The sequence below is a fragment of the Odocoileus virginianus genome, chromosome 11 (assembly GCF_023699985.2).
Source record: "Odocoileus virginianus isolate 20LAN1187 ecotype Illinois chromosome 11, Ovbor_1.2, whole genome shotgun sequence".
Classification (NCBI taxonomy): Eukaryota; Metazoa; Chordata; class Mammalia; order Artiodactyla; family Cervidae; genus Odocoileus; species Odocoileus virginianus.
Genome location: NC_069684.1, coordinates 32547155 through 32571131, shown reverse-complemented (window position 1 = coordinate 32571131; position 23977 = coordinate 32547155). Strand labels below are relative to the sequence as shown.

Sequence of the window (23977 nt, the reverse complement as noted above, 5' to 3'; positions counted from 1 at the left end):
GGCAGAGGGCGCCCGCGCCTTCGAGACCCTTTTCGGGCCGCGGGGCTGAGCGTTGGGATCTCGCGAGATTCTCGAGCGACCGGCCCCCGGCAGCCAGCATGGCGGACTCCTTGCTGCTGCTAAAGCGGGTTTCCTCCCGCCACACGTGGCTGCGAGCCCGTAAGGCCCGGCCCCAGCTCATCCTCAGCCGCCGGCCCCGCCGCCGGTTCCGGAACCTGCGCTGGCGCAGCCGAAGGCGGCTACGGCGACGGCTGCTGCAGGCCCAGGCAGCCGGCGGGGACTGGCTGCAGGGCGGCTGTCTGGTGTCGGGCGCCGCGGCGCTCCAGAGGCTGAAGACCTCGGTCCGCAGGCGGGCCTCCAGCCCTGAGCCGGCCGAAGACCCTATCCCGAGTGGTCCCACGATCCTCCCGATCCCGCCGGTGCGGCCGGCTGGCTCGGGCCGCGCTGTCCTGCTGCTGCCGCTGGGGCAGGTGGGTCTCGCCGGGGGAGCCGGGCGGGCAGCGCGGGAGGGTGGGGACACAGCCCCGGGAGCTGCAGGCTGGGAGAGGCCCTTTTCCCCCTGCGGGTACTCTGGTCAGGCGCATTCCTCGGGCGGTGGTGCTGGACAGAAGGTACCAAGTATCCTCCCGAGGGAATTCTAGGTCTTTGGGGCTGCTGCTGCTGTCACTTCAGTCGTGTCTGACTCTGTGCGACCCCATAGACGGCAGCCCACCAGGCTCCCCCGTCCCTGGGATTCTCCAGGAAAGAACACTGGAGTGGGTTGCCATTTCCTTCTCCAGTGCATGAAAGTGAAAAGTGAAAGTGAAGTCGCTCAGTCGTGTCCGACTCTTAGCGACCCCATGGACTGCAGCCTACCAGGCTCCTTCGTCCATGGGATTTTCCAGGCAGGAGTACTGGAATGGAGTGCCATTTCTTTCTCCGTCTTTGGGGCTGGAGGGACTTTAATAGTAATAATAGGTTGCATTTATCGTGTGCTCAGAAATGCCAGGCTCTAAGTGTTGTGGGTATATGAACTCATTCAGTGCTACATGCTCTATGGAGTCATTACCCCTAGGAATGTTTAAAGAAAGAAACAGAACATAGCTTAGATAACCTGCCCCAAAGATATAAGTGGAGGCAGACCCAGCAGTCAAACCCTTCGCCTGGACGTTGGGAGGTCCCCGCAGTACAGGAGGGAAGTGAAAAGCCGAGGAGAGAGGCTTCATTGGACTGTAGCTTTGTCAGGACAGGGAGCCATGAGAACAGCAGAACTGACTTCAGGGGGCCCCCTTGGGTCCGTGTGCATCAGACTCTGTCCCTTTGGCTGCTCCAGGATATGATCTTAGGTTAAAAGTATTCACATTTTAATCTATTAGTTTAAAATACTACATCATTACCTACAAGGTATTCTGTTGCTTAGCAGTTCATCTCTTTCTTTTAATTCATCTCCTTTTGATAACCTGAAGAGCCAGTTAAAATCTTAGAAGTTTTCTGTCATTGGTAACAGAATCTGTAACTTTATTTCTTCTTTTTTCGTTCCCTCTAGGGCTTTACTTTTAGTGGGATCTGTCGTGTGACCTGCCTCTATGGCCAGGTGCAGGTGTTTGGTTTTACCATCAGCCAAGGCCAGCCTGCCCAAAATGTCTTCTCTACCTATACCCACTCTCGCCTGACCATCAATGCTGTTCATTATTCAGTGCATGAGAAAAGCAAGAAGGAGATGAAGAGAGAAGCCCGGGTTCTGCTCAGACCTTATCTGAACCAAGGTAATGAAGAGAACTGAGTGACTTACTGAGGATGTATCATAATAAGGCAAAAACTTTTTTTTTTTTTTTTTGTCCACACCCTGCAGCATGTGGGGTCTTAGTTCCCTTAGTAGAAACCCATGTTCCCTACAGTGGAAGCTTGGAGTCTTAACCACTGGAGCACCAGGGAAGACCCAAGGCGATTAATTTTTAGATGTTTACTATGGCTTCAAACTTGCACTCTTTACTGTATGTATTTAAACCCTCACCAAGGTCTGGAGAGTGAAGCTATTTTTACCATTTCACAGATGAGGAAAGTCACCGAAGGCCACACAGTGTTTAGGTAGCAAACCTGGATTGACTTCTCCATCCAAGTGTGTTTCTGTCATGCAGTATGGCCTCCTGAAAAAGGCTCTCATACATGATTCCTAGTCTCAAACGGTGTGGACTTTAGCAGAGGAGAGGAAAGTCCCGCAGGGCATAGCGTTTGATTGAGTGCTGTTTCTAAGGCAGCTTATGTCTCTCTTTACAGATGACAGATATTGTTTGATGGGCAGTTTTTCTCCTCTGTGTTCCATCGTGTTGCTGGAACGTCTGAAAACCTCCACCGTGAACTTCATAATCAGCCATCCAGGTTTATCTTACATTTTCGTACAAGAGGTAGAACCAGTTTTCATTCAGAGTTTTGCTCATTACTTTCACCAAAACAGTCAGATAACTATGTAGGATGCCCCTAGTCTTAATCTATCTGTCATGTTGTGCTGTCAGTCATACAGAATGTAGCACACGTGTACAGTGAAAAAGTCAATAGAAGGATATATCGGAAAAGTTGTCTCTTCTACCCCACTTAGCTTCATTCCCCAGATAAAGTCACCATTTTCTGTTATAGTTGATTAAATGCCTTTTGGTATTTTTTAAAATGATTATCTTTATATTTTGATTCACTAACTTGAGACAGTATGAATTTTCTCTAAATTCTGAGTAATTTCAGTGTACTTACACTTTCTCCCATCTCTCTCTTTCCTCATTTCCAAATTTTTGCTGCCCTTACTATTAATTTCCTGAAGTCAGATTGGTTCCTAAAATTGTCTCCCATGAGCCAGTAAATTGAGCCAAATCTATAGGAACATCAGACAGACTGGATGTGAGGTGTGAGAAGGAATCAGGGAGCAGCAGCAGGTTTTTTGGCCCGACTGTCTGAGTGCACTGAGACATGGGGCTGTGGAGGAGACAGGTCTGTAGCTGAAAGATGCCTCTTAGACATCCAGTTGGAGATGCCTGCTGGGCAGTTGAATGTGTGAGTCAAATTCAGAGAAGAGGTTGTGTGCATGCCTGTGTGTTGAGTCGCTTCAATTGTGTCTGACTCTTTGCAGCCCTATGCACTGCAGCTAGGCTTCTGTGATCTTGGGATTCTCCAGGCAAGAATACTGCAGTGGATTGCCATGCCCTCCTCCAAGGGATCTTCCTGACCCAGGGATCGAGCCCATGTCTCTTATGTCTCCTGCATTGGCAGAAGGGTTCTTTACCACTGAGCCACCCAGGAAGCCCAGAGAAGAGGTTTTAAATGTAAATTTGGGTGCTTTCAGTAGACTAGGCTTCCATTGCTTCTTGGCCTTTGGGCTAAGGTCAAGTGTAGTATCTGTTCTTATCAGAAGAGGGTTCTAAAACCCATGAGATGGGATAATGATACCAAGAAGCTGATGCAGTTAGAAATGAGAAGTTCAAGATCTGAGCCTGAGGAGCAACAGAGAGACTGAGGAGTGGTTGTGCTGATGTTAAAGGAGAGCCGGTGAATGTAATCAGGGAGCCTCTGAAGGAAGTTGGGGCGCCTGATGCTGCTGATGGTGAGATGAGGCCTGAGAAGGGAATTGCGTGCAGGCTCACCTTCTGGACAAGGTGGTTTCAGGGTATTGCTGAGCAGGCCATCCTGATCGGAATGGAATCAAGAGCTGGGGAAAGAGGATCTCAAGGGTTCAGTGGTTAGGGATTTTGCTTTTAGAGAGTTTAGCTATAAAGGGAAAAAAAATAGATGAAACAGGTTGGAAGAGTAAGCCTGGTCGAGAGAGTTCTGGGTTTTGTTCAGATGGATGGAAAGAACCACATGCTCGAACACAGCTTGTAGGAAAGAGCCACAGGAGAGCATGCTGATGGTGCCGTGGAGAGAGGATGGAGGGAGGGGTCTGTCTGTGTGGTCTGTTGGCCTTGGGAGCAGAGGCGCTTCCTTGAGAGTGGCTGGAGGAAATGCCCAGGACAGGGATGGAGCAAGCAGAAGCTCTCTTCTGACTGCTTCCTCTTGCTCTGTGAAATGGATCGGGGTGTCACTGAGTGGGGGCATAGGGAGTAGGCAGGGGTTGGGGGTTTGACATGGAAGGAGAGAGAAGCTAAGTAATATGAGCAGGATGATGCACGGGCTCCTGTGGTCACATTAATTTAGTCCAGTGCAGAATCTAGCAGCCCGGGAGGGCCACAGAGGTAGACATGGAGACCCCACCTGACAGTGAGCGTTTCAGGTGCTGTGATCAAACCTGTTCCTTTTTCACTTACTTTCAGATTTTTTTTTTTCCTGAAACTTACTCAAGCACCACTATTTAGATTCCTTATGATCTTTCTTAGATAACTTCCCCCACCCCCCAAGCCTATGTATTAGTACATTCCAGAATTATATTTTCATATAAGGCAGAGAGTAACCTTTAGATTATCTCATTTTATAAGATGTTCTTATTTTGCCCTCAGTGATTGATAGTTGAGAATCAACTGAGAGGTGAGACGAAAGGAGGGATCAGAGTTATCTTTTTTCTCCTTTTTAATACTTATTTATCTAGCTGCCCCAGGTCTTAGTTGTACCTCTCAGGATGTTTAGTTATGGCATGCGAAGTCCCAGTTGCGGCTTGTGGGATCTAGTTCCCTAACCAGGGACCAAACCCGGGCCCTCTGTATTAGGGGTGTGGAGTCTTAGCCACTGGACCACCAAGGAAGTCCCCAAAGTTATCTTTTGTAGCTCACAACTATTTGAGGCTTATTAATTTTGAACCAAAGTAAAAGAAGCACATTATGTTGTTATTTTCAGGTCCGGACTTTCCAGATTAACTCTGAGTATTTTGCCTTGAGATCTGTGGGTATTAGAAGAGAGAAAAAAAAAACTGGTTTGCGTTTAACGGAGAGTGCCTTTGCAGTCATGGAAGAGTTAGTGAGCATTTCTAGCGGTGAGTGATACAAACTGATGTAGTCTAGCATTCATCTGCCAGAGCCTCAGAGGACTACTGTTAATGATCAGAGTCCTAAAGACGACGGCTCATGTCAGGGGTCAATGTTTGTTTCCCCTCCAGAAGAAGTAGACAGCTGCCCTGTCATTCTGGTTTGTGGCTGCCAGGACATTGGAAAGTCAACATTTAATAGATACCTCATTAACCAGCTGTTAAATAGGTAAGAGTTTTTAATCCTGTTGTGACATATTGCCAGACTTTCAGCCGGAAGTAGGATTTTTTATTTGAGAAGCTAGATGGGAATGCATCTCAGCTCCTCCATAGAGATGACATACAACTCTGTACAAAGCCGCTCAGCTGAGGGAGGACTCCTGGTTATACTGTTTTGGGGTACAGCTATAGCGCTCTCAGGTGTACCCACCTCGCCTGTCAGGGAGCTCACAAGAGCCATCAGTTGATCTTAGAATCTGTTTTTGTCCAAACCCAGGAGTCAGAGCGGGGATAAAGTCTGTCGTATTTAAAAAATAAAGTTTGAGGAAAGGCAGAGTTATAACCACATAGCGCTTGGACACTGTAGCCAGGCCTGCATCCCGTTTTCTCTTCACTGATATTTTCTGTGTGCTGGTGTCATCTTTGGAGCATTCTGCCTACAAGGCTGTGTGGGGTGGGATATGCCTGTGTGTCACATAAAATCTTTTATGTTCTGATTTACCTTGGACACGGTAAATAAAACGAGTTAAGATTTCTTTCTTTCTTTAAAATTTTCAGTGTATCCTGCGTTGATTATTTGGAATGTGATCTGGGGCAGACAGAATTTACTCCTCCGGGTTGCATTTCTTTGCTTAATATTACAGAACCAGTTCTAGGTATGTATTCTGCATTTCTTAAATGTCTTGGTTTTACACAGAACAAAAGTAATGATACAAGAAAGTCAAAGAGTACGAAAATATAAAATATAAAAAAATAAACACATCTCCCCATGAAACTCATGGTCTTCCCATAAGTATTCTTCTGGTCTCAAAAAAACCCCTAAAAACCAAATGATACCTTTCTAGGGTTCTATTTTAATAAATGGAACTACCATCCATTTTATTTTACGTAAATTAGAAACACTTTCTTCTAATACGAGCATTTTACATAACCCTACACAGTGATCTCAACCAAGAAATTGACATTGATATAATACTATTAACTAATCTATAGATTTTTTTTAGAATCCATTAGTTACCCTACTAATACCCTTTTTATGTTTCAGAATCCAAATCAGAATCCCTTGCTGCTTTTTTTTAATAAAAAAATGTACATAACGTGTTATTTATCATTTTGACTATTGATACATGTACAGTACTGTGGCATCAAATACATTTGAAGCGCTGTATAATCATTACTACTGTCTGCCTCCAAAACATTTTCCTTGTCCCAGACTGAAATGCTGTGTCCATTAAATAACAGTGCATCCCCTTCCACCCTCTGAGGACCTCTGATGTGCTGCCTGTCCCTCCCTGTGAATCTGCCTGTTCTGGGCACCTCATCTAAGTGAAATCATGCAGTACTTGTGCTCCTGTGTTAGGCTGTTTTCACTAAATACTTAGTGAAAATACTTAGAGGTTTCAAGATCTGTTCATATTGTTGTTCGGTCGCTCAGTCATGTCTGACTCTTTGCGACCCCATGGGCTGCAGCACGCCAGGCTTCCCTATCCTTCACCATCTCCCAGAGTTTGCTCAGACTCATGTCCATTGAGTTGTAGCATATGTCAAAATTAACTCCTTCTTGTGGCTGAAAATCATTCCAATGTATGTATATCACATTTTGTCTGTCTTTTTAACTGTGGTTTTATTTATTTATTTTTGATGGTGCTGGGTCTTCATTGCTACCCATGGACTTTCTCGAGTTGCAGCAAGTGGGAGCTACTTTTTGTTGCGGTGGGCAGGCTTCTCATTGTGGTGGCTTCTCTTGTTGCGGAGCACAGGCTCTAGGGCGCCAGGGCTTAGTTGCTCCATGACATGTAGAATCATCACAGATCAAACTCTGTCCCCTGCATTGGCAGGCAGATTCTACCACTGGACCACTGGGGAAGCCCCTGTATTGTTTCTACCTTTCTGCCTGTTGTGACTAACGCTGCCATGATTATTGGTTACAACTATCTGTTCAAGCCACCGCTTTCAATTCCTTTGGATATATATACATATACATACATACACACCCACAAGTGGTCATGTTTAACTTTTTGAGAAACTGCCAGACTGTTCTATAGCAGCTGCACTGTTTTATGTTCCCATTGGTAATTCACAAGGGTTCTGATTTCTCTACATCTTCAACAATACTTGTTATTTTGATCATGGCCTTTCTCAAGGATGGAAGTAATCTCTTTATGGTCTTGGTTTGCATTCCCTTAATGACTAATGGTGTTGAGCCTCTTTCTAAATGTTTATTGGCCATTTGTACGTGTGCTTTGGAGAAATGGCTGTTTTAGTCCTTTTCCCACTGTTGAATTGGGTTCTTTGTTTTTGTTGAGTTTTAGGAGTTCTGTATGTATTCTGGATGTTAATTCCTTGCTAGATATGCAATATGCAGATACTTTGTCATTTTGTTTGCTTTTAATAATATCCTTCGATGCACAGAAGTTCTTAATTTTTGTTTTTGTTGCATATGCTTTTTGGATCATCCATGTTGTTACTAAATCTAGTCTCATAAAGATTTTCTGTAATGTTTTCTTCTAGGAATTCTGCAAGTTTTAGCACTAGCACTTAGGTCTTTGATCAATTTTGAGTTACATTTTGTGTTTGACACAAGAGAAGGGTCTTACTTCATTCTTCTGTACACGGATGTCCAGATTTCATTATCTATTTGTTCTTTCCACACTGAATGGTCTTGACACTCATGTTGAAAATCATTTGACCACACATCCATACATCTGTGTGTGCTGAGTTGCTTCAGTCGTGTTCGACTTTTTGCGACCCCATGGTCTGTAGCTCGCCAGGCTTCTGTGTCCATAGGATTCTCTTGGCAAGAATACTGGAGTGGGTTTCCATGCCCTTCTCTAGGGGACCTTCCCAACCCTGGGATGGAACCTGCAGTTCTATGTCTTCTGCATTGGCAGGTGGGTTCTTTACCACTAGCGCCACCTAGGAAGCACATGAGTGCAAGGATTTTGTGTGTGTGTGTGTGTGCTCTTTATTCCACTGGTTTACACGTAGCCCTTAGGCCAGTACCACACTTTTAATTACTGTACCTTTGTAAGAAGTTCAAAATTGGGAAATGTGAATCCTCCAGCTTTATTCTTTTTCAAGATTGTCTGGTCATTTTGAGGCCCTTTGCAATTCCATATGAATATTAGAATAGGCTTTTTCATTTCTGGGGAAAGGGCTGGTAGAATTTTGATAGGGATTGTATTCAATCTTGTTTTTCACTTGGCTGGGTGTCGAGGCATACGGGATCTTAGTTCCCCGACCTTGGATCGAACCCACGCCCCTGCAATGGAAGCATTGTCTTAATCACTGGGCCACCAGGGAAGTCCCAAGGATTGCATTCAATCTGTAGATGAGATAGTATTAACATTTTCCTATCCATGAACACAGGATGTCTTTCTCTTTTTTTTTGTTTTTGTTTTGTAAATAAGTTTATTTGTATCATTTTTTAGATTCCACGTATAAATTATATTTGTCTTTCTCTGTTTGACTTACTTGCTGCTGCTAAGTCACTTCAATCGTGTCCGACTCTGTGTGACCCCATAAACGGCAGCCCACCATGCTCCGCCGTCCCTGGGATTCTCCAGGCAAGAACACTGGAGTGGGTTGCCATTCCTTCTCCACAGGATGTCTTTCTAATTATTTATGTCTTCTTTAATTTCTTATGCAATATTTTACCTCCTTGGTTAGATTCACTCCTAAGGATTTAATTCTTTTAGTTATTGTAAATGCAATTGCTATTCTAATTCCCTTTTCAGATTGTTAATTGCTGGTGTGTAGGAACAGTACTGATTTTTGTGGGGTTTTATTGTTTGTTTTTGTTTTTTCTTATTTATTTATTTATTTATTTTTATTATTTTTTAGTATTTATTTACTTGGCTGCGCCAGGTCTTAGTTGTGTCATGCAAGTTTAGTTGTAGCATGTGGGATCTAGTCCCCTGACCAGGGATTGAACCCTGGTCCCCTTGCATTGTGATCACCGAGTCTTGGCCTCTGGACCACCAGGGAAATCCCTGTTTTTTCTTATTTAAAAAAAGTTTTTTGTGTGTGTATGTGGTGTGTTTTTTTTTTTTTTTCCTCCACAATTTTTTGTTGTTGTTTTCGGCCACGCAGTGCAGCTTGTGGGATCTTAGATCCCCAATTGGATCAAACCCAGGCTCCCAGCAGTTGAAGCGCAGAGTCCTAACCGTTGGACTGCCAGGGAATTCCTCTCTTTTAGCTGGTTTCGTTGTTCCTCTTTTTACATTTTCTCTGTTCCACTTAATTTTTTTTTCCTTTTTTACTGTATTTTTAAAAACAAGGCCACTGATACATCATCATAAATACAACCACCAAAATCAGTATAGTGATATTGCTATAGTGTAGTTACTCGGTTTTGTCCATTTTGTCTCAGTCATCTGTGTAGGCCCACTGTGTACTTAAAAGTCTTTAGTCTTCTGTAATATAGAGACTGTTATCTGACTTTTCTAATCTTCTGTAACCTTGACAGTTTGAAGAGTACATTTGTGGTTTTCCCATATTTAGACCTAGAAGTGACACTGTGTTCTCTGTGTCGTATCAACATGCTGTCAGTTAGTCCTGTTACCAGAGATGTTAGCTTTGATCAGTTGTTTAAAATGGTGTTTTCTGATCTAACTAGGTGTGGTGTTTTCGTTTTCTTCTGGGTGTCATTGCCCCTCGGTGGACAGTTAGGAAATATACATATACTTAAACCCATACATGTCATATATGTACACACATAATATGTGTGTATATTTGTGCACATATATGTACATACATATTTTGATGTCTTTGTATAGGTTTCTGTTCATTAAGAGCCATGAATTTGCACTGATCACTGTTTTTTGTTTTTGGCCGATCTGCGTCGCTTTTGGGATCTTGTTCCCTGAGCAGGGATCCAACCCGGTCCCCTGCAGTAGAGGCACAGAATCCTAACCACTGGACCAGCAAGGAATTGTGATCATTCAGATTCTAATCTCGCGCCCAGGGTTCATCCTAGTTAGCCTTCCGCCTTCCACATTTATCAGCCCCCTTTCCAATGGTGAGAACCCTGGCTGCAGTTATTCTCAGTGTATTTACATATTTGTTCATTCCCTTTGTATTTGCTCAGTCCCTAGACCACCAGGCCACTCTTAAGTTGTGGGCTGCCCCAAGTCCCCTGACTCCAAGCTTGAGGGGCGCCTCGCCAGCTCTTCCCCTAGGCGGCCTCGCGCCAGCCGCACTGACCACCGCCCTTGTGACTGTGTTACGACATGGTCTGGTCACCTGCCTGCCATGGGTGCTGGCCCCGGCCGCAGCCCTGACCAGAGGGGATGGGAAGTGGCTTGGGCTGGACAGACTGCTGTTGTGATAGGGTGTGCCCTCTCAAGCTGGACTGCTTGAGTTCAAGTCCCACTGATCCCTACTAGCTGTGTGACCTTGGTCAAGGTAATCTCTTTCTCAGCTTCCTCGTCTATAAAAATCAAGAAAGTAAATACTACCTGTGTCATGGGGGTTTATGAAAACTAGAGACTCTGTAGCACATGTAGGACATAGTAAGTACTGTGTTCCAGCAAGTGATTACTGTTGTTATTAATTATTGTGTGTAAACCCTGTGGAGGTATTTTTTCTGTTCACAGATGTGTCCTAAATATCTAGAACAATGCCCAGCATGCCGTAGACATCCGGTAGATGTTTGTTGAATGAATGGCCATATTAGGATGTAGTTGGGGCTAACTGTATAAATGCAGATGTGTCTGTGTTTGAAATTGAAAGCTTAGATTTCCAAAAGTGAGAGCGTAGCTATTCCTAGTGGTCAGACAGGCTCAGATTTCCTGAGCAGCTTCGTCAGGGATCATGGCTGGACCACAACCCTTGCCACCTCTTAGGTTCTCATGTATCAATGACTCTCACCTTTATCTTCTTTAGGACCACCTTTCACCCACCAGAGGACACCCCAGAAAATGGTCTATTATGGGAAAACTTCTTGTAAAAACAACTTTGAAAACTATATTGAGGTAATAAAGTATGTTTTCAGCTCCTACAAGCGAGAGGCCCCTCTTATCATCAACACCATGGGCTGGGTGGCAGGTAAGTCCGTGGAGGTGCATCTGGCAGGAAGGGTTGGGTGATGGGAACGGGTGCGTGCGTGGCATTCAGACGTTAGTCCTGAAGCCCAGTCCTTAGGAGCCTCCTTGTCTCAGCCTCTCATGGGCACACATCACCACACAGATGCACTGATTGGGCTCTGTCATTTACTTCCTCACAGACCAGGGTCTCCTGCTTCTCATTGACCTGATCCGCTTGCTGTCGCCCAGCCACGTCGTCCAGTTTAACTCTGACCGGAGTAAATACATGCCAGACCTCACCCCCGACTTCGTGGACGACATGGACGGCTTGTACACAAGACGCAAATCCAGAGTCAGAAACAGAGGTTTCCACCTGCCTGAATTTGCTGAGAGTTTGGAGTTTGCTGACGAAGAAAAAGAGAGTCCAGTTATGTCTACGGGATACAAGCTGATGTTCGTGAAGTCGGAGTTTGTGACTGGAAAAACACCCAGGAACAGGTAAGCAGACCATCATGGCTGGAGAATTCTGTTTTCTTCAGTCTGACAAGGCCTTCTGTCCTTGATTCCTTCAAAAGGGTCAGTCCCCTAAAATCTTTCAGATCTCCATCTGAGCTACCTGTTTACAGAGAAGTCAGTTCTGTTTCGAATGGTTCCTTTCCCAGTGGAAATGCCCAGAATTGGTCTCCAGGTCTGCTTGCCCCTCTAGGAGCTTTGACCTGAAGGATCTCCAGTGGGTTTATGGAGAGGCAAGGTCTACAGGTCCCGAGGTTCGGACATGGGCTGTGTCAGGACAGGTGGGCCCTGTCTCTGAGCGGGAGGTGGGCCTTCTCACCTTCTTCTGATTTACTTTTCAGAGAATCACATAACAGAGTCCTTCGTGAGCTGGCAGTGCTGGGTTACCTGAGCCAGTTGCAGCCCCCAGTGCCAAAGCCACTGCGTGACTTACATGGTCTGACCCCCTATCAGGTAACCTGAGCTCTCAGGGGGATTGTCTAACTTCCTGTGTGCCTGTCTCACCTCTTTATACCCCTTCACTCATGTCATCCTCAGCCCTGAGGTGTTGATGTGGCAACTGTGCCCATTTTACAGACAGGAGCTGAGGGATCCGGTGGGAGTAGATCCAGCTCCAGAGGGGCTGACCCTGGTTTCCATCCCAACCAGGAATGTTCTGCCTAACACCAGAGGTGGCCCTGGGACCACACGCTGCAGCCCAGCTCCTCCTTTCTGCAAACTGGCCGCCTGTGACTTGAGCTGTGAGCGGTGGTGATGGGCCTTGCAGAATGTGCGTTTGCCCGGAGAGTACTCGTAACGTGTTTCAGATATTGTCACAGGCTGATTCTAGCTCTAAAGTATGTGCATCTTGGATTCCAACCTCTGAAGGATTGTTTTGGGAAGAAACCACCATAGTATTAGGGTCCCAGATGATGAAAGAATCAAATAGGAACAGGTGTCATTTCTGTGCTGGGCTCTCCTCTACTCACCGAGGCCAGGGGCAGACTCAGCTTTCCCACAGGACATAGGAAGAGTCTGGGCTGGGACTGGCTGGTGCCCAAGTGGCCTGACTCTGGACCAGAGCCCTCAGTCCGCTGTTTGGCCTGTGCAGTGCTGAGCACACAGTGGGCCAGGCACTCTGTTGCGCCTGCGGGGAAGGTGCTGGTACAGACCCTGCTTACAGCTAGAAGACTGGGCGCAGGCAGGCAGGTGGAGATGCTGGGCGGAGGTCGCACAGGCAGGGGCCGTGACCAGGGAGTGTCAGGTCACGCGGCAGCATCATGTTTCCCAAGCCCAATGGTGAGATTGGCCCCAGGCTTCCAAGGCCCCTCCACTGAAGAACCCAAGGCAGTTGGTTTAGTAGAGTTTTGGGGTGATTTGCTCCAGTTTGTACTCATTGGTGATGCTCTGTAACTGGACTTGAAACTTATCTGGCAGTAATGTAAACTGCCATTTGTTACAAATTCACATGTGTTTTTGAAGCCTAAATAAAATGTTTAAGAAAATGCTTTTCTATTTTAAAAGTTTGTAGTTACCCAGAGAGTTACATGTTAAAAGTAGTCCTTTACTGGGTGCTCCAGGAAGGTGGTCCATTTTTCTTAATTCAGTAATTCCCTCGGGGGGCTTCTCCTCACTCTGTGGATGTTTACTTCCTTCTACCCGGAGACCTGTTAGTGATGAGTTTTCAGTCTCCCTCCTACCTTCAGCTCATGCGGATGTCCCCAAATTCCCATCTCATGTGTCTCTTTTTTTGTTGTTGTTAATTTTCTTTTTTTTCTCATTTGTCTCTTTAGACAGAGTTGCAGGCATTCAATTTAGATTTCTAGGAAGTGTTGTTGATGTGCAGGAGCTTTGTGTAATTTTCCTAGGTTCTCAGTGTAAAGCAGTGAAACACTAAACATTTTCCATTCTGTTTAGTTATGTTTTGGTGGGCAGTTTGACAGATAAAACTTCAGATAGATGACTCGTCAGCTTGTAGAAACTATTAACACAAGCAGTCTTTTGAGTCAGATCACTGGAGGGGGTGCACGTGTGTCCTCCAGGTTCCTTTCAATGCCGTCGCGCTCCGGATCATCCACGCTGACGTGGCCCCCACCCACATCCTGTATGCTGTGAACGCCAGCTGGATCGGGCTCTGCAAGATCCTGGATGACGTCAGGGGATACGCTAGTGGGCCCATCCTGCTTGCCCAGAGTCCCATCTGCGATTGTGTGGGGTTTGGTGAGTCTGAGAGGAAAATCTGAGTGTAAACCTACTGAAATTGGCCCACCTGAGCAACTGTAGATTGGCGGGGCTTGACCTTGTTGCTGTCATTTGCCTAGAGTGGTCAGAGAGCTTGTCTGTCCTCTGTGAAGTGGGCCCTGGGGGTGGGGGGCAGGAAGGAAGCAGTTCTTCTTTGCTTGTCCTGCCAGCTTCTCTAAACACAGGAGTCCTCAAGGCCTGGCCGGGCCTCCCTCTCATCTGACATGTTTTCTGTGGGCTGTCCCACAGAAAACTGCAGCTCTCCGTCCATCGTAGGCTGACCTCTGTACACGCTCTCCAGCACAACATCGGCTCCAAGCCCATGTTACCAGTCACTTTTCTGCTTAGTTGTCTCTCTGGCATCCAAGACTTCAGTCCGACACTGAGGTCCTGATAGATTCATCAACCGTTCCCTGACATTCAGCCCGCAACTCCTCCTCCTGCCCTGCACTGGCGGTGAATGGTCCTTGAAAGATTTACTCTGTATTTGGGTCAGGCCCCTGGGTCCTGCCTGGCACCCCTTCGTTTTGTTCATCACAGTCCACACCCCGGCCTGATGCCTTCTGGTTTCAGAGTGTCAGACTCCTCAGTCTCATCTGTTCTCACCCCGCGCAGTAGCTCGGTAGTTGTGGGGCACGGGTTTAGCTGCTCCGTGGCACATGGAATCCTTCTGGACCAGGGCTGGAACCCTTGTACCCTGCATTGGCAGGTGGATTCCTCTCCGCTGTAACACCAGGGACATTAGAAAACTCATAAGCCATTCTGCAGTTCTGAGTGGTGGGGAGGATGATCTTGTGTGTGTGTGTCCTCAAGGGATTTGCAGGGGGATTGACATGGAGAAGAGGCTTTACCACATCCTCACTCCCGTGCCCCCAGAGGAGCTGAGACATGTGAACTGTCTGCTGGTCGGAGCCGTGTCCATCCCACAGTGTGTTCTCAAGAGCCAGGTATGTGCAGCCCTGGAGCTTGCTGGCCATGTCGATGGCAAAGTGTGGACCTGAAGTTGGGGCGGGAGTCACAGAGCAGGTTCTTGTTTGGGAAACTTACACTCTTTTGTAGAAATGGACAAGGCCAGGTGACATGTCCACATGGCCTGAAGGTCTGGGGCGTGAGTCCCCATCACCTCGGGCGGGAGCCCCAGGTAGAGCTGTCATCGCAGGCATGGGTGTGGGAGAAAAAGCACAGACATGGTGACCCCAGGGTGACCCTTCCTGAAGACAGTCTTCAGAGGCTCTTGTGGGAAGGTCACGGAAGGTCCCATTGGCCAAGGGCATCCGTGTGGCCCCAAACCAAACGGCAGGACCTGTGGGCAGCTGGGGAGGCAGCCAGTGTCCCCCTCGTCACCTGCTGGTTCAAGAGAGAGCCCCATCTTTTGCTGTTGGACATGTTTGGGGGGTGGAAGTGTAAGTGGGCCCTTCCAAGGAAGGGGAGCTGAGGATCTTAGGAGCGATCTAATACTGTCTTCCATCTTGGCCAGATTCTAAGTGTTCCACATGTTTTCTCTGTGTTTCTATTTCAGCGTGGGCTCGAAGGGACCATACCTTATGTCACGACAGATTATAATTTTAAGCTTCCTGGAGCATCAGAGAAAATTGGAGCAAGAGAAAGTGGGGCAACGTATAAAGAGAAAGGACATCCCAAAGCTAAGTTCTATCGAAAAACATACTGATGTTCTTAATACAGAAAGAAACCTTCCTCCCAGAAAGCTGGACCATCTCCAGCATGGCATCAGTGGACGATGGGGTTCTGTGACCACGAACAGAACAGCGTGCTTACGTAGCTAACAATACAGTGTTTCCTACGTGGCTCATGGATGTGTTTAGAGTCCATATACTCTTAAATCAACATGACAGAGGTTTTCCCTAGTCTTCTGTTTCGTTTTCTAAAGGAATCAAGAAGCAGGGAACAGTTCATGCACCTTTGAAACAGAACATGGTCGATTCCTCATGAAGTTTTTCAAGGACCTGGTTGTTGGTATCTGGATAAAAATAGAGAAACGACCACAGAAATGTCTCGAGGGGGTAAGCAGGACATCTGGTGGGATGGAGAGCCTAGAAGAGTACAGAGTTGCCCTGTGGTCCTCACTTGGGGGGTGCTCCCAGCCCTGCTCACTGGATGCTCCCCAGCCTCTTCCGTACACATGGGTTGAGGATTATGCTTATATTTGGTGTTAAATTTATTCAAGGTTTCATAGATAAGAGTTTGCCTCAAGAACCCTTCATCTTTTAGAAATCTGATGCTGAAAAATTTTATCCTGAAAAAATGTTCTCAAACCCAGGAAGCCTGTCCTGGGGCCTCTTTAAAACTCAATTTGTCCTGATTGACTTCTCATCTGAGATGGAAAATGCACAGTGAGCAGAGCCGGAAACCCGGCTGTTTGGACCAAGGCCCAGTGGAGCGGCTCCTGCTATTGGTTTTAGTGGCTGGACATGAGCTCCATGCCGGTGGTGGTGCTGGACTCCCAGAGGCTTCGGAGGAAATGGTGGGCCCCCCTTCCTCGTCTTCTCCCTGGAATCAGCGTTTATTAACCTCCAGGGTTGGAAATGGTTTGTTAAACAGGCTGGCCAGTTCACATCACATCATGTCTGCATTTAGGACCCTGAGATGCCTACAGTAGCAGCATTTCATCCTGGTGCTCTGAATTCCAGCTTCCAAGCAGGACGCCTGGAAGGACCACTGTTAGGATGTGAGGGTTTTACGGTTTACGTCCATTTAAGGTGTTGATCATCATTGTCTTCAGTGTTCTGGGGACTGATCCTTCATCTCGTAGAGCCCTTGTCACCCTCCAGGATCAGCTTTGATATTTAGAGACCATTTAAAGTCTAGTTTCTTAGTTGCATCTTATTTATATCTAAGTTAACTTATACATACATGTTCTTCTGTCTTGGCCTTGCAGCGACTTTTGCAGTCAATCTACTGTCAACTTTTTGCCTCCTTCACAAGTTCCTGTATCTTTACAATGATACTTAGGTCTTTAGCAGTAAGTCTTGGGAAGAATGAAAGTGGTGATCTGTCATATCCGTTTTCATTAAATCCTGACTCTCCCTTAGCCTGTTTCCTGCTGGCCTTTAAAGTTGCCCATCAGTTCCCATTGGTAAGGAAAATAATGTTGCCACTAGAGGGAGCTGTCAGCCATTGGTCAGCTGGCCATGGGGTGCTGGAGATGGCAGAGGATCCCCTGGAGGCCTTTCTCAGTATCTAGAGATGCTGGAGACGGCCCTGTGGTCAGCTCCTGGGTGTGCTAGTCAGACTGGCAATGGTGCACACACCCTGGGTGTTGGCCCGTTGGATAATCAGTGTTGATGGTTCAGGCTTCTGTCATTTCCACAGTGTATGTTGCTTCAGGATGGCCAGTGAGGGCTCTGTGTTGAAGATACACTTGACAAAAACTCCTGGGACCTCCCTGGTGGTCCATTGGTTAGAACGCTGCGCTTCCATGGCAGGGGGCAAGGGTTCAATCCCTGGTCGAGGAACTAAGATCCCGCATGCCCAGTGGGATGTGAAAAACCAAACAACTCTTAGTCATTTCTGTGTGCTTTTCAAAGTAGTACATAACTTATTTTAAGAAAATCAAAGGAATATATGACTTAGAACGTGGAAACCCTCAGTCACTGATTTTTATGGTTTGTTAAAATCAGTACTTCAGACCTGTTTTCAGGACAGGTAAACATGAAAAATGGGAAAAAATCCTCCAATTTTAGGGTTGATTTAATTTTGTGAGGAAAGGTAGTTATGTTGTTCCCATCCGTCCCCAGTTAGGTCTTGGGGACAGGAACCAGTTTGTCCTCGGAGACCCCAGTATAGAACTGAAGTTTGAGAAAGGGGAGAGGAGTAGGTGAGCTGGCCTTGGGATTATGACTTTTGAGAAAACAAACTCTTGAGATTGGCCAACTGGAGAGGATACAGGGGTGGAGAGGACATGTGGTGGGGCCCCAGCTGAGCCAAGGGGCCCCCCCTTGCCGATACCAGGACCTCTGTGATGGGCAGGTCCTCACCCTCGCAGACACTCAGGTCTCTGCCCGGAAGATGGCGTGAGGACCAAGTGACATGGGATGGTGATTTTTAGATTGCTCATTCTTTCCCTTAGATTTGGGTGAGGCCATGTGGTTGTTACCAGAAGTCTGTGATGTTGGAGCTCTGAGTCCATGTCCTGACTGGGCCACCAGCTGGCAGTGTAGCTTTGAGGGGTGTTTCACTTGAGCCTGTGACCTTCTTTAAGATGGGTGGGTGGCGCTTCTCTTGGGGTCCCCGCATGAGGAAGGCATGAGACACATCCTCAACAGACCTAGCAGCAACTCCTGGCATGTGGCCTGTCTCTGGCTGGGTTGTAAATCCTAGCAGACAGGAGGAAGACTGTGTTCCTCAAAGTCATCCTGGGTTTGGAGCAGAAACTCAGTGTTCGCATCTGAAAACATCTTGCCACGGCCCCCAGGCAGTGGCACCGTCCTTCCTGCTATGGGTCCTGCTCAGGCTTCCACCCATCACCTGCCCCTTGGAGTTTTTCATAAGCCCCACTACTGCTTTTAAAATCATGATGTCAGCTCACCTGCGTAGGAGACATCCTGAAGTCCACCACCGTATTATCACTGTTGACACTGTCTCACCCAGTATTTTTCTAAACTGCACATGTGCATTTGTGTGTTTTACAAACCTGTTTGTACAACTGTATGTATGGTTTCTATCCAGCTTTTTTCACTTACATGTGAACTTCTGTATCAATAAATATTTTTGAGACTGTAAATTTGTGTCATTTTGTTCCATATATAGATAGACCATTTTATTCCAGGAAATGGTTTGAATACTTAGAAGAAATGGCAGAAACATTGGAAGGGGGTAGTGAAACCGGGTGTCACGGCAGGGAAGAGGGGAGGCCCCCGCAAGCGCCCGCACCTTTTTCCTGTTTCATTATCTAATGGGGTAAGCTCCAAGGGAAGTTAGCTTTATTTCTGTTTTTGGGCTCCAAATGTTAGCCACACAGTCCTGACTGCCATTCCTTTCTCCAGGGAATCTTCCCAACCCAGGATCAAACCTAGTCTCTTGCATTGCAGGCAGATTCTTTACCATCTGAACCACCAGGCTCAAGGATGTATGTTACGTCACTCCTGGACTATCTTTGAGACTCTATTAGCAGGAAAAAGAATTTTGTTCCCAGAAGAGTACAAATAGAAAGGAAGCCAGCCAGCAGGCCGGGGGTCTGTGCCTGTAACTGCCTCTCCCTGAGCGACTGCTTGGCCCCTCTGCCCTCGGCCCCAGGGTGGGGCCTGGCAGAGGCAACGAGACTTGGCTGCCAGGCTGAGCCTGAACAGTGGCTAAGATAAATATGGGGCCCATCTGTGCAGTAGAGGAGACACGTGATGCAGGGCCTCCAGAAAGGTTTGGCCGAGTGAAAGAGTTCCAAGGCTCTGCCAGGAAAAGAAGAGGACAGAGGGTGGGCCGCGGGGTGAGGGAGCAGTCTGAAAGGAGCCACACTTGGAGTTGAGGGGCAGCGGGTCCAATCTGGAGATCCCGGGAGCTGAGTAAGCAGTTTTGGGAATCAGCTAACAGAGTCGAGCTGGGCAGACAATGTACTGGGCTGGGAAGCCAAGGGTTGCCATGGTGACTGGCCCCGATGCTGCTGTGGCGCTCAGTAGACTGTGCCTGGGGTGTTTCTAATGCTTCGGGGCTGGTCTCTGGGCTGTGAATGTTGGCCAGGCAGGGAAAAGCCACGAACTTTCAGGCCTTCCTCCCCGCTAAGGAGTCCAGCCGGGAAGGGTCTTCGTGGCACTGCTTTCCTGGAAAGAAGGGAAGGCCCCCGCCGAGGCAGCCAGCAGTGTGAGAAGTGCGTTCCAGGGAGCACATGGGTACTTGGGGATGGAAAGTCCAAGGAGAGGAAACCGCCAGCAAGAAAACACGGTGCAAGCCCCAGCCCCCGAGTCCATACGTTAAAACATACAGCGCCCAGGGGGCCTGAGTCGGAGGAAAGGCAGATTGGCAGGGCTGAGAGCTCAGTGGTTTTCTGTGCAGACGACTCAGCTGGAGAAATTAAGATCGGGGCTGAGTTGAGGAGAAGCCCTCCAGGGTTGGGACTGCAGCCGGGCAGAGAGGGACGGAGACTGTGGGTCTAGCACGTGGCTCAAGGGCCAGGCGAGGTGCCACCACCCGAGGTCAAACATGAATTCTGTCCTGACAAAACACGGGTCTCCACCGTGCAGCTGGCTCAGCTTCCATTCGGGAACCGGTGAGTATAATTTCTTCTTCTGGTTCAGAAAGGAGGGTTGAAGAGGAGCAAGAAAAGGGGATTTGGTGGGTTTTGGAGGGGCTTGGTTATGGCCCCTCACTTGCAGAATTTGCCTGGACCATTTGAGAACCCTTCCTGCAGGCTGGCGCAATTTCTGTCCTAAGGGGTGATTTAATGAACTGAGAGCCTGGAAGGCAGGGTTGGCCATCAACTCTGACTTAGGTGCCGGGAAAGGAGGCTTTCGGTTTCAGATATCCGACCCCTGAAAGAAGAAAGAACAGGGTCCTGTGTGAAGAACTGCTCCACCGGCAGCTGCTAAGGAGGGGGGCTGGGAGGGCCTGCGGTGGGGGAGGCTCTCCACCTTCCTCTTCTGGGAGGTAGAAGGTGGGTGAGAAAGCAGCCCCCAGACTTTCAAACCTACAGTTTTGTGCATGAAAGCTGGGTCCCCAGTGGCAGGACGGCCAGGAGCAGGTTCCCAACTGTAGCTTTGTAGGGCTGCGACATTCCTCCGAAACCATCGATATTTGTAAGTTCACTTCTGATGCACACCATGACGCATTTTGGCAATGGGGGATCAGGAATGGCGTGCGTGGCCTCAAATAGGCTTCCAGCAACCCACCGTCAGAGCCCTGGCCTGGGAAACACCCTGTTCCCGGCCAAAGAGAAAATGGCTTGAAGGTATGTTAGCTGCTGGCCTCTTAGCACTCACAGAAGAGCCCTCATTCCGACCTTTGTCTGCCCACCACCCCCTCCCCACCCCCGTGGCTGGACCAAGACAGATTTAGGAAGCAGACAGTGAGTCACAGAATTCTGAGCACTCACTCGACCTCCCTTCAGGGCCGTCCCCTCCCTGGGAAGGGTCTGCACTTCTGACGTAGCCTTCCTCTGGCTCATATCCCAATGAGAAACTTACCTACCACGCTGAGGTCTCCGCTGGGAGTGGCCAGAGAGTCAAATGGACAGGTGCCTCTCACGCTAATATATGAGCCTCCAGTGACCCATGTCCAGTTCACCCAAGATCCATCATGGCTCACTCACTGCAGGGGAGACTGTTTCCAGGCTTGTGTGAGATGTGGGCTACAGCCCCAAATCATGGCTGCCACATGGACATCAGAGAATGGCCCACCCCTGCTGCTTCAGTTTGTTTGTGTCTTTTAAATTAATAATTTTTTTGGCCACACCATGAGGTTAGTGGGACCTTAGTTTCCTGATCGAACCAGATCGAACAGTGGAAGCTTGGAGTCATAACCACTGGACCTCCAGTGAAGTCCCTGATTATGTCTTTAAGCCCTTTACTGATTTGTTTTTTATATTGAAGGACAACTTGTGTGAATTTCCTGGTGGTCCAGTGACTAAGATTCTGCATTTTCACTGCTGGGGGTGTGGGTTTGATCCCTGGGTGGGGAAGTCAGATCCTGCAGGCCATGTGGTGTGGCCAAAGAAGGGGGAAAAAAACACAGGACCACTAGTTATGCTTTTGCCATATTTCCAAGTTTTAGAGTTAAACAAGCTTTGGTGTAATATTTACTGAACTCGTATTAATTGTTGGGCATTGTGCCAGGGGCTGGGCTGGTGGTGGTGAGCAAGATAAATGCCCGCCCTTTTAGGATCCTACCACTGTGTGCCAAGGACAGGAAAACAGGAAATTGAAAAGCAGTTTGATGTGTATTAAACAGAGTGATGCGACTGTGGGGTAATGGGTTCATACATAAGAGAGGTTCCTCTTATAACACCCATCTGGGGGATTTTTTTAAGGAATCGCATCAGCAAAAGGATACAGTGGAATCGGTTGGGTAAAGACTATGGGTAGAAAGGTTAGATTTTAGGAAAAGAGAAAAGCAGGAGCTAGAAATGGCATTTTGTGCAGTATGATTGGGACACACATTAGAAAGACTGAGAAGTGGTTGGGCTCTTGTGGGTGCTGTGGGAAGGGGGGAGTATAAAGAAATGGTGCTTGATCCAGAGAGAGGATGGTCGAGCATCTTACAGAATTCAGATTTCATCCTTGGAGGTGATGAGCATTTAAGCATTTTTATAATAGTAGAGTAGGTAACATTTTCAGACTTGCATTTTAGAAAATCCTTTTTGATAGCAGTTTGGAGAGTGGATTTGGGGGAGTATGAGGAGGAGAATATGACAAAGAATCAGGAGGCTTCATGGTGGCTCAGATGGTAAAGAATCTGCCTGCACTGCAGGAGACCCAGGTTCGATCCCTGGGTTGGGAAGATCCCCTGTAGAAGGGAATGGCTACCCACTCCAGTAGTCTTGCCTGGAGAATTCCATGGACAGAGGAGCCTGGCAGGCTATGCAGTCCATGAGGTCACAAAGAGTTGGGACACGACTGAGCAACTAACACTTTTGGAATAATGCAAGTGCAAGGTGGTCATTTAAACCGTTTAAGTTAGCATATAAAGTTAAAAAGTACATACATGTACATATGCACAGGCATATGTATGTGTGCATACTTTGTTCTGCCTGTGTGTGTGTTAGTCTCTCAGTCCTGTCCATCTCTTTGCAACCCCATGCAGTGTAGCCCACCAGGCTCCTCTGTCCATGGACTTCTCCAGTCAAGAATACTGGAGTAGGTAGCCATTCCCTTCTCCAGGGAATCTTCCTGACCCAGGGATTGAACCCAGCTCTCCTGCATTGCAGACAGACTCTTTACCATCTGAGCCACCGGATGGTAAAGAGAGTGTAACAGGGAAGCCTTGTTCTGCTTATACAAGTAATATATTTTCATTATAAAATTCTCAAACAGTACATAAATAATGAAGCTATAAGTTCTGATTTTCTGTTATTTCCAACTGTATTTCAGATTTTTTCTCTGAATATTTACACAGCGCACATACCTAAATATGCACATGTATGTAAAAATGTTGACATGAAACTTAGGAAAATATGCAGTTGCTTTTTCCAATTAATACTATATTTTGGACATTAAAAACTGCAGTATATAAAAGTCTACCTCATTCTTTTTTATGGCTTCATGATATTGATATGTATTGATATACTTAATTTTTAAACTGAGTCTATGAGTGGACATTTGGGGCTGTTTCCAGTTTTTCACTCCTGTAAGTGATGATGTAATGAGCATCCTTATACCTGTGGACTTGTGAAAGAGTATCTACAGAATACATTTCTGGGGGAGAGGATTAACATTTTACATTTTTGAAAAATAATTTTATTTATTGGCTGTGCTGGACATTTTGCTTTTTAACGGCTAGTTCCAGATTGTCATCCAGAAAGCAATTTATCCCCCAGGAGCAGAATATTTCAGTACTTCATGTGCTTTCTATGTCTGGTCATCATCTGTCCCGAGGCTATCCCTGACACATGAGGGTGGGTGGCTGGATGGGTATCCCCTTACATGGTCTCAGGCACTTCTCTTCTTTGTCCACTCCCATTACTGAAATGCTGTGGCTCTTGGCTGAAGGACAAGGACAGCTGCAGGCTCTGACATCATGCCTCTGAAACTTCCACAGGTGGAGGGCATCAAGGGCACTCCATGATCCTCCTGTTATTTAGCCACTAAGTTGAGTTCGTGAACCTCATGGCCTGCAGCACACCAGGCCTCCCTGTCCTTCACTATCTCCCGGAGTTTGCTCAAACTTATGTTCATTGTGTCAGTGATGCCATCATGGTCCTCCTAAGGACCCTATTAGTAGTAAGTTTTTAACAGCATAGATTACAGAAGCAACTGACCTGTATTGAATCACAGCTCTCCTACTTGCTATCTGGATGACTGTAGGCAAGTCCAGCATTCTGAACTTTAATTTCATTATCTTCAAAGTGGCGACAACAGCAGTGTCTATCATCCAGGGTTTTGCAGAGCTCTGAGGAGGCGTGTGAATCTGCATCTGATAA

General features: G+C 47.1%; 1 protein-coding gene and 1 pseudogene across 2 annotated transcripts; both read left to right on the top strand.

Moving 5' to 3' along the window:
• Positions 1-65: 65 nt before the first annotated feature.
• On the top strand, positions 66-18637 carry NOL9 (nucleolar protein 9). Of its 2 annotated transcripts, none has more exons than XM_070474215.1 (12): positions 66-470; positions 1526-1745; positions 2257-2384; positions 4792-4927; positions 5054-5147; positions 5696-5793; positions 11024-11185; positions 11364-11661; positions 12018-12129; positions 13698-13875; positions 14710-14843; positions 15416-18637. In XM_070474215.1, the coding sequence occupies exons 1-12, from the start codon at positions 99-101 to the stop codon at positions 15563-15565; spliced, it is 2082 nt and encodes a 693-aa protein (XP_070330316.1). In that variant the 5' UTR covers positions 66-98; the 3' UTR covers positions 15566-18637. The 2 variants fall into 2 exon arrangements, with proteins under 2 accessions (XP_070330316.1, XP_020765692.2); XM_020910033.2 differs by having other exon boundaries at positions 5051-5147.
• LOC139037607 (U2 spliceosomal RNA) lies at positions 3325-3426 on the top strand (annotated as a pseudogene).
• Positions 18638-23977: the final 5340 nt, after the last annotated feature.

Bases quoted from the DNA above. Each gene is read 5' to 3' on its own strand.
- NOL9 (XM_020910033.2), top strand. From the start codon at position 99: ATGGCGGACTCCTTGCTGCTGCTAAAGCGGGTTTCCTCCCGCCACACG. The intron at 4,928-5,050 runs GTGAGTGATACA...TTTCCCCTCCAG, and splicing joins GTTAGTGAGCATTTCTAGCG to AAGAAGTAGACAGCTGCCCT. The intron at 13,876-14,709 runs GTGAGTCTGAGA...TGTGTCCTCAAG, and splicing joins CTGCGATTGTGTGGGGTTTG to GGATTTGCAGGGGGATTGAC.